The 15,545-nt window shown below is 38.1% G+C and overlaps 1 protein-coding gene across 3 annotated transcripts in view; it reads left to right on the top strand.

Annotated features, from left to right (window-relative positions):
• pag1 (phosphoprotein membrane anchor with glycosphingolipid microdomains 1) overlaps positions 1–14,852 on the top strand; it is a 58,318-nt gene extending 43,466 nt beyond the window's left edge. For all 3 annotated transcript variants that reach the window (XM_023345083.1, XM_005797375.3, XM_023345082.1), the window contains 5 exons: positions 1,976–2,072; positions 3,071–3,240; positions 3,406–3,837; positions 10,852–10,908; positions 11,470–14,852. In XM_023345083.1, the coding sequence (XP_023200851.1) occupies positions 1,976–2,072; positions 3,071–3,240; positions 3,406–3,837; positions 10,852–10,908; positions 11,470–11,811 (1,098 nt within the window). In that variant the 3' untranslated portion in view covers positions 11,812–14,852. The remainder of the gene's footprint in view (positions 1–1,975; positions 2,073–3,070; positions 3,241–3,405; positions 3,838–10,851; positions 10,909–11,469) is intronic.
• Positions 14,853–15,545: the final 693 nt, after the last annotated feature.

The raw sequence follows: 15,545 nt of genomic DNA, 5'->3' as shown, positions 1-15,545 counted from the left end.
TATCTCTGCAGTATGAAGAGAGAACATGGCTTTCACTGACATTTCCAGATTGATTACTTTACTGTTGTAAAGTATCTCAATTCTGTGAGACTGAGAAGAATTATATAGTATTTATTAAGGTGACCTTGGGCAATTGTTTCTCTACTAATAATTAAGTGGTGTTCTCTTTAACACTACATCAGGTATTGCATACTAATGACCAAATTAATGAATAGTCATACCCCAGTAATCAAAACACTATTGGACCTGACAAATCTCCAGTTTTCACAGCCTGAACTACGTCCTCTCGCTCTCTTATTGTCTCTCATTCAGTGGCTTTATCGTCTGCATCAGTCTGTCGCATGCAGTGAGAACACCCAGCAGAGTGCTTTTTGTATTTGATTGATATCTTTACCCCAACCTTGTGCACAAACATAATTTACCAGCTTGCCAGATTGTTACAAGAGGTGCCCATTTGTATGACGGACCATGTCAAAGCCTGGCAGGGTAAATGGGGGTCTTTGTCTGTGAGCATGACGTGCTTTTCCTCTGTCACCTGCAATCTCTCTGCATTGAATCCCTCTTATGCCTCTTGCTCTTAATATATTTGTAGGTTCTCTGTTACTGCACGAAGGACAATTTCTCTTTCATTTAGTCTGCAGTAGGTTCTATTAGACACAAGAAATGAAACAGACCATTACGACGAGGTCCAATAAAACCTGACATGATGGCTACATTTTTTACGTAATACTGTTTATTTACGACGTTTATTAGCGATATAACAGAAAACATGATTGTTTAAAAAATGTCATCATGTTTTTTTGTCTTAAGAGGACAAACAATGGCAAGACCACATGACAAATATTGGGGTTATAAAACAGTTAAAACATTACATCATTGAAACCGGCAGCTGTTAGAGTGTATGTCCACTAGATGAGGATGTAGAGCTTCTTTTACACCCTCCTCCTTTCACACACACAGAATGAAAACAAAAAACCTAAACAAAGAACCATCAAGCTTGACGCCCTTTGGTGATGTTTTCACATTTTCTGACCTCTTTAACGGAGGAACTACAGAAACAAGAGAGTTTGAGCAAACTGCATGTTAACAAATCTCATCTCTGTTTTAAAAACTGCATGCCACATCCTGTGACGGTTGGTGTACTTATCTGCAACTGTGATTTGGAGTTGGAAATGGTGGAGGCAAACTTTTCATGAGGGTTAAATAGAGATGTTGATTTTTACAGGCTTGTTGCTGGAAGGTGCTCATATTTAGGTGCAAGAACAGGATGTCAGCTGCTGGAGCGTTCTTGTGCAACACTGTCAACTTGCCAGTTTCAGAGATATTGCTCAGTGTCACTGAGGTTTTTGTGGAAGGAAGTTTGGTAAAACAAGGCAACAGATTTTTGTGTGGCTTGCCCTTCTTGGATGAACTTTTATAATCTTCTTGACATAGTGTGGCTGTCTTAACACAGTCGATCTTAGATCAAAGAAAAACATGAAAGAAAATGCGTCCATCTGAGATTTTTTTGTCCTGTATATTTTAAAACATGCCAGATGCCGATGATTTATCATAATGCAAGTCCCATACATGCAATACGCCTGATTAAGTTTGAATTTTCCTTTGTTTTTTATGCAAACAGAAAATGTTAACTATCTATAGAAGTCTTTTCTTGGTAATCAAGGAAAACGGATGCTTAATTAGGCATGAATAATGTTTAGATAATGAACTTAAAGTAGTGTGACCAGAATAGCTCAGAGAAGTGGAGATAAAGAGGCAGGGAAGCATGAAAAAATGAATTAGTGCTGCAAATATGAGAGAAATATCCAGAAAGCTGGAGGATCTTTATAGAAATCTGCTTCTCTTTATTCTGCATTGCGCAGATGTGTGAAAGTCAACCATTTTGTCCGAGTGGGGACGAGCCCAGATTGATTTTTCCTCAGCAGCGAGGTGAGCTCTCTCTGCAGTGACAAACATCTCATCCTTTGTTGTGCAGGTGTCGGAGAAGGAGATGGTCAGCCAATCAGCAGACAGTCCAGTGACTGACGCAGCAGTCAGCAGCTCTCACAACGGTCCTCTAACCAGCGGTACAAGTAAGCAGAGACATATAGCCTCAGAGCTGTTAGCCATCATGTTTCCACTTCAACTTCTGGATGCTGTTGCTTAGTGGTACATCTATGGAACCTTGTAAAAGTCTTAAACCCTTTCCAATTTTCTCACATTAAAGCAACACACAACAAAGTATGTAATAAATTCAAGAAAGAGTAGATCACAGCTTACAGGTAGAAGGAAAATGATCTATGCTTAGAAATTTTTGTAGAATTAAACATCTAAACAGTGTGTTTTGTTTCACTTCAAAGAATCTTTAGAGATTCTTTAATATCTCTAAAGAATGGCAAAACCTCATACCCAGACATTACCATTGACCTTAACTGAGTGACTAGGGAAAGAGAGCTCTGGCAGAGCTGCAGAGATCCACAGCAGAGGTAGGATAATCTGTTGTGCACTACACAAATCTGGCAGTTTTGGAGGAATAGCAAAGCTTGTTGAATTATAGAAAGAAAGCCAACATGATCTTCCGCTGGAATTTTCCACAAGCCATGTTGGCAACAGTAAATGTGTGAAAAGTGCTTTGGTCAAATTAGACTAAAATTTAGGGTTTTAAAACATGCATCTTGCTGTGAGAATGCTTTTCTCCAGCAGGGATAGGGAAGCTGCTCAGAGTTTGGAGAAATGAACAAAGCAGAGATACATTGTTATTAGTAGCTTACAGTACTTAAAGCACATGTGACAAACTCAATGCCAGCGGGGTTAAATCCGGCCCACCATAGCTGTTTATGAGGCCAAAATGGAAATGAGTTTGACACCCCTGTTTAAGGATTGACTGCTAAAATCTTAACAGAATAGCTCACCTTTTGGTGGTTCAGTGGGGGGTCCTGTTTTGTCAGTAAAAGGGGGCCCACACACTTTAAGGATCATAATGTTACACCTGATTGCTGTAGGTTGAAATATGTTGTAATGTGACCGAAAATGGAAATAAATTCAACATGCAACAGAACAAAAATGTAGGCTCTGTCTCTTCCTTCGACAGTCCTCTCAGACACACAAGACACCAGCCCTCAGTTGTCCGAGGAACTGCTCTCCAGCCAATCAGAGCTCAGGTCCTCTAAGTGTCATCAGGACCGAGAGCTTCCCAGCCTCCCTCCTGGCAGTGCCCCCATGGAGGACAGACCCCCAGCCTCAGGAGACAGCACTTATGAGGTCGGCATTTAAAGTCACCTTACGTTGTGTCTCTTCAATGTCTGATGTTGAATGTTCTTGTCAGTACTGGTGAATTAAATAATGTTACAATGAGAAACTAAGAAGAATGTGTGTTGCTTTGTAACTCGCACAGCAAAGTGACAAATCTGCCTCTGTGGTTTCCAGGTGGTGAAGGAGATGGAGGTGGCATCCCGCGACGTCAGCGTTGAGGACTCGCTCTACGAGACTGTCAAGGAGATCAAAGACACCTCAGTGCAGCCTTGCCTTGCTAACGGTACCGTCCAGCCGAGCCCCGATGAACCTCCACCTCAACCTCCCGCCCTCGTCAATGGCCACCCCAGCCCCTGCACCCCAGAGCGGGTGCCGCTGAGTGAAGGGGTCGAGTATGCGTCTGTTGACCTGCGAAAGAAGAGCCGACACAGCGCTGACATGGATGCCAAAAGGCGCTCCGATAACGCCGCCATTCTCTCACTCAAACCTGCGGAGGAGCCAGAGGAGGAGCCGCCGCCGCCTGTACCGAAGAAGGTTCTCGACGAAAACGACAACCAGCCAGCGGTGATGAATGGTGTGGAAGGGTCTGGGCTGGACAATGGAGAGGTGAGGAATTTGTTGCACACCAACAGATGATTTTACAGTTCTAAGGTAAACAACTGAAATATGTCACTATTTTTAAGCAGAGCTTTACAAAAGTATCAATACCACCTGAAATATTAGGTCAAATTAGAAAGCATTACAAGCTCCAATGTATTTTTTTAGGATTTTATATGATGGAATGACACATGAAGATTATAATTTTGTGGGATTCATTGTTTTTTTGGAAACATCAATCTGAAAAATTGTGGCGTGCATTTGTATTTAGTCCCCTCAATGCTTTTTAAACACCTTTTGTTTCATTTGGCCCATTTTTCACAGACTACCTGAAGTTCAGTCAGAATTTCAGTAACCAGTCTTTTTCAAGCCTAGCCACAGACTCAAGGTTGAATTTATGTCTAACCTTAGACTGCACCATAATTTCATCCAAACCACTGAATCTCAGACTGAATTTTAAGATTGTAATCCTTCTGGTGGATAAACCAACACATAAATCTCAAATGTTTTGGAGCCTTTAAAGGTGACCTCTATACTTGTGTGACTTCTGACAGCAATTGTTTGGGGTAGATATTATTTACCATAGAAAAGGGCCTGAACACAAATGCATGCAGATTTTTTCAGATTCTGTATTTGCAACCCATATATAAATTTCTTTTGACAGTATAGTTATGCAGCAAAGGTATTCACTTTTCAGAAAATATGAAAAATAAATCAAGGGATGTGAATACCTTTGCACATTTAGTTTAAAAAATTACTCCAACTATTTTGAGAACAGTATCCTTCAAGATGACCATCAGTGAGCTTATATCTTCAGTGCCACAAAGAGTGAATCAAAGAACTTTGATGATTTCAAAGAGAAGACTAAAATCAGCAGCTGGAATTAGAAAAGCAGGAGAAGATAGATGAAATAGAGATGGTGATGGCGAGATTTACTCAGAAAGGCACCGAAAGGATTGGAAGGCATTAAGGAGAAAGTCGAGGGTTCGGGGTGAGAGATGGTAGGATAGAAAGCGAGAAACGTGAAGAAGGAAAACGCAACAGCATACAGATGAAGTCATCTGTAGCAACGAGTGAATAGTAGTGAAGATGGTGGGATGATAAGGAAAAAATGGCACTAAAGTGGAGGAGGTATGAGAGAGGGAGATGTGACGGTGAAGAGATGGGAATGATTGAAGAGGTGAAAACCGATAAACATTGCTGTAGTGTCAGGAGCTGCGCAAAGTAGAGCTGCTCTCAGGAAGCTGCCTTTGGCATGTCAACAACACATCACATTAACATCACAGAAAAACTGCTTGATGAGACAACTTTTCTAATTTAAAAACTCTTCCCTGAAGTTAAATGTGTTTGCTTTCATCTTTATTCACATTTCTTTCCCTTCCCCCTGTTTAACCGAATGATGTGGTTCACCAGTTTGCAAAGAAAAGCTACATTTATTTGTTACTGCTTTAGCTGTGAAACTAACCTTTGAAAAAAAAAAACCCCACAATACTTTGTCAAGAAGGCATCAAAATAATGGCATCAGAAATAATGCATTTCTGATGGAAATGAAACATAATTTGCATCTAGATCAATACCAAAAGTGATAATCTCCATTGCTGTGCAACCATAAACTGAATGAACTTGGGATAAGTTTCATAAAAAAGACAGGGTGATTTCTGTTAAAGGTTTGCCTTATTAAAACAATAGAGACCCACCCTACACCAGCATTGTTTTGGGGGCGAAAAAATCTTGTGTATATCTATATTATATATCTAGTCTATTTTGATGAGTGTGTAGTCTATGCAGTCTATATGTTATTCTCGATAGAAATTATAAAACATTTGATTTATGCCCCGGTGTTCCCTCAATTTTCAAGACTTTTACCTTGAATTTATTCTTCAAATTTATTTATTTTTTTTCTTTAAGTGTAAATGTTGAAGCAGCTGAAAATAAAAATCCCCCATATGCTGTTCTGCTATCCATCCATGTTCTGAAGTTGTGGAGAGAAAGAGAAATACAGTCCTCTGTAACATGTTAAAAATGTATTACAGCATGTTTGAGGTTCACATTAAACCTACAGAGAGAATCAATACTGTATACACAGTTAGTTTCACTCATACTGTTTGATGCAGTGATATTTTGCAGCTTGTTTGTTAGACCCAGTTTGTAGGTGTTTTTTCCCCCCCATTCCCTCGACTCCTGCTGAGAGGTGGGAAACATCACAGTAATCAGTGATATGGCAGTCTGTCATCTAATTTAATTACTCGTCTGAAAATCTAAAATGTGTCAAAGCTCCCCCTATGTTGCCCCCAGCTGCCTATGTGGCCTCTCTGTTGTCAGTAGCAGCACAGTTTTTCTCAAAGATATTGCCCAGTGTGGTTCAAAAAATCATTTTATAACCATTTGTGTAAGGTTTTTTTATTATGTATTTACTAAGATTTTCATATGTGTTTATCCGGCTTAGTAGTTTGTTGCTGGCGATTTGTTTGCAACTTTGTTTGTTATTGTTTTCTCAATCTAATGGATATTATTGTCAGAGTGGAAAAAATTGTTTATTATTCTTTGATGTATCTTTAAGTCAAAATTGTCGTCGGCCAGTTTTCCCCTTGATCAGTAGGTCAGCATTTGACCTACTGATCAAATAGGTTAAATGCTACTGACCTATTCTGCATATAGAATACCTTTTAAATTCACTTTAAAAGGTATTCAGCAGTGAAAAGAATGCAAACTGACTCGTATATCTTAAAGCCCTTAGAAAAAAGGCATTCAATCTATTAAGTCTGCATTAGGTTAGAGCTCAAAGAACACTTAATGACTGCATCATCTATCCACATTATCTTAAGCTTTTTATATGATATATATAAGTTGTTTTACAGATATTTTTTCCAACTTGTCTGTTTATTATTGTGTGGAAGTCCATGTGTTAATCATTAGACGGCAGGAAATGATCCCTCTCCTTCACCAGTGATAAACCCTGATCTAGCAAGCTTCTGTATATTTCCATTCTTATAAATACTGGCAACAGCATGTACACATATACACACACATAACTAAAAATATTATCTTTCATCCAACCACTAACAAATGGCTACAGCCACATGTGTTTTGCTTCTCCCATCCCCCTAATATCTCACACTCAGATAGCACGGCATGTGTTTTTACATATATTCTGCTGTATAGACGCCTCGGGCTAATATAAGGTTAACAGTGAATGTTTACCGCTCCCCGTGGTTTACACCCATGTATGACCAGGAGCTGACTGTCATTTGTCTTGTCAGAACCGGGTATTCTTGTGTCTTTGTGAGTGTTGGTGACCGGCTCCTCAAACCCCGTCGCTGTCAGTTACCCAGACTTCATGATGGATGATCTGGGCCATAGAAACTCCTTATCTGTCTGGCTCCTCTTACACACAGACATGCTCACACACAAATCATCTCTGAAAACACTGCAACGTCTTTATGTAAATATCTTAAGAAAAGCCCTCTGATCAGGTGGCTGCTTTGTTGAACAGAGACAGGCTGTCTCACAGTGCCAACCTCATTTATCAGCACGGTAGAGATGAGCAAAAAGCCCTGAATTAAATGTATGTTTTTAATTCAGCATTGTAATCTCGCTCTGAATTTATTTATTTATTTTTTAATCTAACCTTTAATTTGTGTTCATTTATTCAGTGCTGTTCAGAAATAATTGTTTTACTAAATTATCGGTTCTACATTTATTGACTCTCCCAACAATTAAAATCAATATTACTAAATAATACATGTCAGATTTTTTTTGTTGATAAGAATGATTAGAAACATTTAGTAAGCCAGGACTTCTTGATTTCTCTTCAAAATTGGAAAGACAAAAGGACATATTAAAGTTAGGCCTCATTACTGTAGTAAGAAAATGGCAAGTAAATAGCAATTTGCTTAAGTTTGCCATCAGTCAGTACAATAAATAGTTAGAAAAGATGCAGCAACATCTCCGTAACAGCAGATAGATGCAGCCGATTTGCCAGCCAGCGGTTTGAGACGCTTGATGGAACAATTCTGCTCTGATCTGCAATCCAGATGGCGCCAATGTGAAACAAAAGATGATTTTTTCCCCCTCTGCATATCACCCCATTGCAGATGTTAAGTACAGCGGATGATCTGTGATGCTGTGGGCCTTTGTAATTGAATACATGGATCTACTACTGAACTGAAATGTGTATTTATTGGGTAATTCATTCAGATACGGATAAAAAAAAAAGGCCAATTAGAAGAGGGCAAAGGAGAGGATTCTGGATGATATAGAGAGACTGTCTGAATACAAATGATCTAAGAGCCCTCGCTTTATTGTACAAGTGATTTTTTTTTTCTTTTTTAAGATTTCATAACATGAGATTCTTTTGTTTTTCTCTAGTAGATGAATTTACATAAACAAAGTAGATCTTTTTTATTTGACTCTTCAAGAAATGTGTGCTACTACAGTAAAAAGATGAATTTAACCTTTATATGCATCTCTTCTAGAGGTGCCAGTAACTGTGCAGCATGCACTATACCATATATATTTACTGTTGCTGTAAGGATTGGTGCAAACAGGGAAAAACACACTCAAGCAGCTTCAGTTTCTGTAAAGCTGCACAGGTGAGCATTTATTGAACTGTCATATACAACAGCAGCACATGTTTGCAGAGGCTTGGTGCCTGTGGGCACGTAATGTGAGAGGCAGGAAATGAATTTGACCCCGCTGGTGGGCTGCCAGGTTATACATTTGGGATGCAGTCCGGGAAAACAGTGATCTATTCATCACTCAGCACTGCTGTAGACCTGTCGCGAAACGGAGTCATTCTAACATAGAAAACGTATTTGTTGCGAGATGTAATTTATCCTTTCTGTATTACCTTAGATTTCGTAGGTCTTTCCTCCTGAGTGACCACATACACGCTCAGCCTAATGCGCTCAAACTGATTGATGTGTGCGTCTGTCAACAAATACATCGCTCATGACTGACATGCTGACACCTGGGCCGTCCATCACACGAGGTGGTTGTAATCAGCTTACCGCAAAGCCTTTCCTGCACGCCCTGTATGTTATTAAATCTCCTACATGCATGGAACATCAACGCATACGCCTAATCTGCTCTCACTTCAATGCACACAAGCACGCCACATTTTATTGTTGGACGTCAAAATATTTATCGGTTAGGTGTTAGTCTCATTTTGAGCTGACGGAAGACAAACTTCTCTGTGTGCTTTTATAGTTACTACATATGCATGTATATATACATTTGTTGTCTGTATACAAACCAGATTTTACTTTAAGATTAAATGTCCACTTTAATTAGCATAAGGTTTTGAGGGCTATTTCACTCTGAGACACACTTCAAGGCTGTACTGACTGAGCCAAGAGTCACCTGCATCCTTGTTTTTCTACAAATATATCACCCCAGGGGGCATTCTGCCTAATTGGCTGGCTAATTAAAGTGAAATGACAAGGCGTCTGCTGCGTTGTTGAGCTCAGGTTGGATCTATAAAAGTAATCATGTCTCCAAATACGAGGTATCCATAAAGTAGTCATATTGATTTTCACGCTCCAGGGAAGAAACACACGTGAAGACACTAAGACATACAGCTGGGTTGGACAGTTTGATGGATGAACTCTGTGTGCAGGTTGTATCCTGTATGTTGGAGTGTGGTCCGAACAAAGAGGTGGACATAACAAAAACAAAGGGCTGCACCTCAGCATCCATCAGCTTTAACCTTGGGAACTCCAACCAAGGACCTAATTTAAGTGTCCACACAAAAAGCTCTGTTTTTGATTTTCTTCCCGCATGATGTAAGCTACTTAGGGAATGCCGGTGGGTGTATCGAGATCCTTGTTAGTTCTCCTGAAGTGCTTTGTCTGATGGGTTTTGTTGATTAATGGCTACCTCATCGATCATAAGACAAAATGGACAGAGGGCGTGCAGAAAAAGCATCCCTCTCCCTGTCACTCCCTATTGACTTTAACTCAATAATTTTTTTAATGAATGGGTGGTTATATACAACATTAGATTCAAATGTATCGCAGAAGATGCAGAACATGTTTTCGACTCGCACCAGAGGGGTTAGTTTAGAATTTCACCATCGATCGGCTCCAGAGCGTTCCAAGGCATTCATACAGCTTTTTTATTTATTTATTTTTTTAACCAGAGTATGCATTTTTTAGAAGTGGTCAATATCTTGATAGCATGTTTTATTAACACAGCTCAATAAGTGCAACTCTTCCTTAATTGTGTTCCTTCAAAGTTGTTGGGAATGTCTTAGTTGGCTTTTTGTGTTGCAGTCGGCTACTTTTAATCCTTTCTAAGGAGGTTGTGGATCAATTCTCCCTTTCAGCGGGTCATTTCCTTATTTTGTGTTGACATTGGCATTAAAGCCCTACCTACTTTCATTTTGTACATGTAAACAAATCGTTTCATAACCGTGTGTTAAGCATTTGACTCAATTAAAGAAGAAAATAATAGTAAGATTCCTCTAGATCAATTTATATATACTGTAGCACCATAACCACAGATTATTGATTATTTAAATCAAAGAAGTACAAAACTTTCATGTGTGTACAAATTGATTCATAGTGAGTATGAATCACTCAGTGTGAGGTTATTACTTATCAAATGCAAAACCTTTGCTTGTGGAAAGCTGGTATGTTTCAAAAGTTGGGTATGAAAACCTTGTTCCGAAAACATTTAGGTGCATCAAGAAAATAATCTGTACCAAAAACATTTTTTTTACCCCCACAGAAGTTGGATGCAAACCTTTTATGTTCCAGAAGAGTAGTCTGAAAACCTTTTTGTCTTAACAAAAGTCAGTATCACAAGTTTTAGCTTTACAACAGTCTATTATGAAAACATTTTTGTTCTTCCAAAAAATTGAAGCTACCAAAGTACAAACTGGCAAGGAGGTGCAATGACCAACACCTTCTTATCAGAAGTGAGCACAGCCCTTAAAATGTTACTAAATGACTCTTTGGGGTGGCTGTTCCTTTCATACCTTTTCTCACACGTCTGAATCTGTTTCTCTGTATTTCTCCACAGTTAAACTCCCTGTCTCCTCCACCGGAATTTGAAGACCACCCACAATCAGACAATGAAGTAAGTGTGTGCAACTCTCTTATTCCCAAACTTGCATATTTCCTGATTCAAGACGGCAGCGCTCTCTAAATATTTGAATAGTAATCCACCAACATCTGGAGTGCTAATGATTAAATCGGTCTGAACAGCATTTGATCGCCTCTAGTTCAAAATCTGAAATACTCAGATTGATCAAAGTCTCAAAGAGTTCTCCAGCACCATATCAATTTACCCCAGGTAGGTTGGGATCCTTGTTTTAAAACACAGTTTCTGATTCATTAAACCCTATTTTTATTTCTAGACAAACAAAATTGGAGATTTTTCATCTAGGACTACCATAGTATTAGATTAGCTTAAAAACAACTGTATATGAACTAGTCAAATGTGGACTTATTTACAGATCTTTTCAAGGACAGTTTATGATTTTTGAAACTTATATTGTAAAAAAGAAAGAAAAAAAAGTAGTTTGTCTAGAAAATATTTCTTAAACCTTAGTCTTGTCTTGTCTCAGGGTCTTGAACCCCATATCAAGTATCATATTGTCATGTCTTTAATGTTCCTTTTCTTTTTTCCTTGTTTCAGTCACCGCTGTACTCTACTGTTAATAAGACGAACTGCAACCAGGCTTTTAGCGAGGACGACAAAGAGCACGACTACAGCAGCATCGCAGAGATCAAAGGTATTGTCCCGAACTCGTCCTCCAGCGACCTCTACGCCACGGTTCATGACATCTACGCTCAACCTGATGAGTCCCAGGCAGGCGAAGAGCCCCCAATGGACAGCTCAGATCCCGGCTACGAATCAGTCCGCATCCCAAAGACTAGTAGCTTTGATGACAATCACGGAGCCGGGAACGGCAAACCAGAGCCTGACTACGAAAGCGTGGGAGAGCTGGGTCTCAGTCAGGAAATGTCCCGTCTTTGAGCTGACCGCCTCGGCGTCGCGTCTTACAGTAGCACTTTGAAGCAGCTGTTTAGGATGCCTTTAATGCAAACTGCTTCTCATAGTTTCCTTATCGAGTGTACATCTTCCTTACAGCTTAGGTACAGCTTATCATATGTGAACGTTATTAATCAACCAGAGTGAGACATCGGTACTGGTAGGCCTTAAAATCTCTGGGTTGTTAAAAATAATCGCAACATATTCTGGTCAACAGAGAAAAAAAAAGATATCGATCTAGTGCCATATAACTTGCATAAAAGTCATTCACTAACTGTATTATGTGAAGGTTAGATTATTTGTATTGCTTCTCTGCACCAGCTAGTTTTTCAAGCTTCTAGATAACTGTCATATTTTACTGAAGCATCAAACGGCATATTTCTAGGCCTTCTTCTGTCAAGTTTGCGGCACCTCCACTGTGCATTCTCACTAGATGTTCCTGTGAAAGGGTTTGTAGCGGAAAAAGAGTCAATTGATGAAACTGAGACGGCTACCTTCTTTAGTGGGCTTGACATTTGAAAGGTTGGAAACAGTCACTGCGAAAGAAAAAAAATTGTTTTTCATTTGAGCTTTAGAGTTTCATAGTACATTTTGACCTTTCTATAAACTTTAGGGTCGACAGCAACAAGTTTTGTACAAATCATATTGTATTTATTTGAAAATGTTTATTATTGTGTAATTGTGAAATGTTTCTGACTGCGTCTGTGAGAGGATTTTATAGAAGTTTCGTGCATTTTCATTGAGATACTAAATGAAAGTTAACAGAGGGTTTGATGCCACTTCGGTACACGTTTCTTTCATTTTATTGTTAAGATGTGAGCTTTCACAAACTTTGAAGTACTTATGTGTTTAAATGACAAAACACACTTGCCTAATTGTATTCTTTAACAGTTTTTTGTCTTTTTGGTACAAGGGACAGTCTTCATGTTGCTTCAAAGCACTTAAATTATTTTAATGGTACTACAGAAATCATCACCACAGTTCAGTTTTTAAAGCACCTTCAACATTTATTAGCACCTCTAATAAAGACCTGCACAAAGCCTTAAAAGTATATTAAATTGTATTTCAGGAGCATAACTCCGCTCTGAAATTTTCACAAAAGTGTGCTTTGGATATACTTCTTATCATCTTACTTACAGTGTGTGTGACAAGATAAACACTTTCTTCACAGTATTGAAAAGCGTAGATAGATATATATATATATATATTTGACTTGGATAAGAAAGAAAAATCTGGAAACTTATCTGGAAATTAAGTTTCCAGAGTTGTTTTATTATTTAAAAGACAAAACCTCAGAATATCTGAAAAATTAGTCTTGTATACATTTATCTTTGATTTGCCACATAGAAATTTAGGCTTCAGTCGTCTTTTTTATCATTCGTTTTTTTTATGGCTGTGAGAGAACCCTCGTTTAAATGTTTGTCCAGAAAGTAAAAAAAAAGAGCAGTTTCACCTTTTAGATCAATAATTTCACATTTTTGTGGTTTTCGATGCCCCAGGACCACAGGGCCAGCAGATTGAAATTTTTACATTGCATAAGGTATCAAAGATCACCAGCTGCTTTCCAGAATCTATGTTTAGCGTAATATAATGCACTCTTGGTTTACAAGGCGATATAGATTTTTTTAAAGATCTGTGATCTAATTTCTCATAAAAACTGTGAGATTATCCTTTACCACATCTCTGAATCAAAAGCCAACTTCAGCATTGTGATTTTTAGGATCTGTGGATCACACTGCTAATGAAATCAAACTAGTGAGATGTTTTTTACGCCAATCTCCAAAATGTTGTAAAAACTACAAAAAATATCCACAAATGTGTTTTGAATGGTGTAGAATTTTTTTTTTTAATTGTAGGAAGTAACACTTCCTGGGTAAACATGGGAGCTCATTAAGCTTTGATTTTTCAGTGCTTTTACAATATAAAATTGATCTGACTGTTTCTACGGTAATCTTTAGGTGGATTGCTATTTTGTTTTTCTGTCTTCTAAATATCGACACACATCTGGCTTACTTGAACTGTATGTTCTCTTGTCTTTCTCAAATTAGAGTGCCTCAGTGAAATTCGCTGCTGTCTCACACCGGTTATATCAAAGGGAAAATTGGATTTCCCTCTATTAATATTTTTAGTATTATTTTACATTGCTATTTTAATAAATATCATAGGTTTAAGTAAGTCTCCAAATTCTGTGATTAACTTTTGTAAAATATACATTAAAAATGAATCAATTTCACTATTTGTAAATCTAATGGTACATTTTACAATATTTTTTTTATAAACCAAATAATTGCTACTTAAATGTTTTTTTCCTTAACTGATCAAATGTTTTCAAATTAAAGGCTCTTTTTTTTTTTTTGCGTGTGATTATGCTACTCCATTACAAGATGCATTTATTTTAAGTCTTTTTACACATCTTTAATATGGGTGCCAATGAATTCAGAAGGTTTGTATGTGTAAACTTTGAGCACATAATGTATTTTACATCCATCTACTTAACATCTTGTACTGACGAAATGCCAGCCAAGGTGTGTATATAGTAAAAGCACTATTTTAACCAGCTGTTATTCACAGGAAATGCTATGTAATCTTGTACCTATTTGTGAAATGTCAAGATTTTTTTGTATTTAAGAGCAATTATGATTGTCCATCTTGTTTTTTTGTTTTGTTTTGTTTTTTAGCTGATTGTAACAAAGTGGCAACTAATCAAATGTGAGTGAAGTGGTACAATTACTTTGGTACAAGCATTGAAAGATGAGTTTGGTACTTAAATTTGAAAAAAAAAAAAGTCTTTGAGTATGTTTACTTGGTTGCAATTTTGCTGTATTTTTTTATCCCTCTTTGCCACAGTATACTCCCCTTGCAGAAAATTACTGTCAGCTGTTTCCACCCACATCCAAATATTAAAGTGTTACAGTATCTTCAGCTAGTTTGTTTCCTGAGACATTGTGGAGCTTGTTTGTGGTTTAAGAACAGACAGTCGACCTGTTCTGACTTGTAATCGATTCTTAAATGATGCGCAATCTAAATATTCTTCTACTAATGTTCGATCTTTGAATGAGTCCATGCATTTCACCCCTAGTGCTCTACAGATAAAGGCCAGTAAGAAAGTACACATTTCAACAAGAACGTAATGGTGAGTGTTATTTATACCCTCCTGTGTAAGAAGAGCAAATATTTGAGGATATTGCTCCCCTATGCAGTAATGTAGCTGGTAATCCGATTTAATGTTGTTCTCAGAATGCTATGAAGAACCTCTAAGGAAATGCCAAATGGAGACGTTTTAGTGCCAAATCTAATCAGGACAACATATATTAGTAGACCTAAACTCACTTCTGCTCCTTCTCTTCCTATCCTGGTCATATAAACACAGATTTTCCCCTGCAGGGAGGGCGGGTCTGGTTGAGGTTTACAGAAGTGCACCCCTCCCTCTAATGTCTTTTCTTTAGCTCTAGTCCTCCCATAATGAGGCCATTTGTTCCTCCTGAATAAGCAGCAGACAGCTCTGTAGTGACACCCGCCTTTGATCAAAGGGCAAAGCCCGTTTTGGCAGTTACTGTCACATCTGCTGCTGCGCCACATCAAGTTTCCAATCTTTACAAGTAAATATTTTATCACATGAATTCTTCTATTAAACGATGAATATTATGAAATTTGTGATTTGTTTTTTATTCTGAGGAGCACTCACAATGAGCTTTAGACTATGTAGGATTTTTGACAAA

Source organism: Xiphophorus maculatus, chromosome 13 (genome assembly GCF_002775205.1).
Source record: "Xiphophorus maculatus strain JP 163 A chromosome 13, X_maculatus-5.0-male, whole genome shotgun sequence".
Classification (NCBI taxonomy): domain Eukaryota; kingdom Metazoa; phylum Chordata; class Actinopteri; order Cyprinodontiformes; family Poeciliidae; genus Xiphophorus; species Xiphophorus maculatus.
Note: the sequence above shows the minus strand (reverse complement) of the source record. Positions and strands in the feature narration are given on the sequence as shown.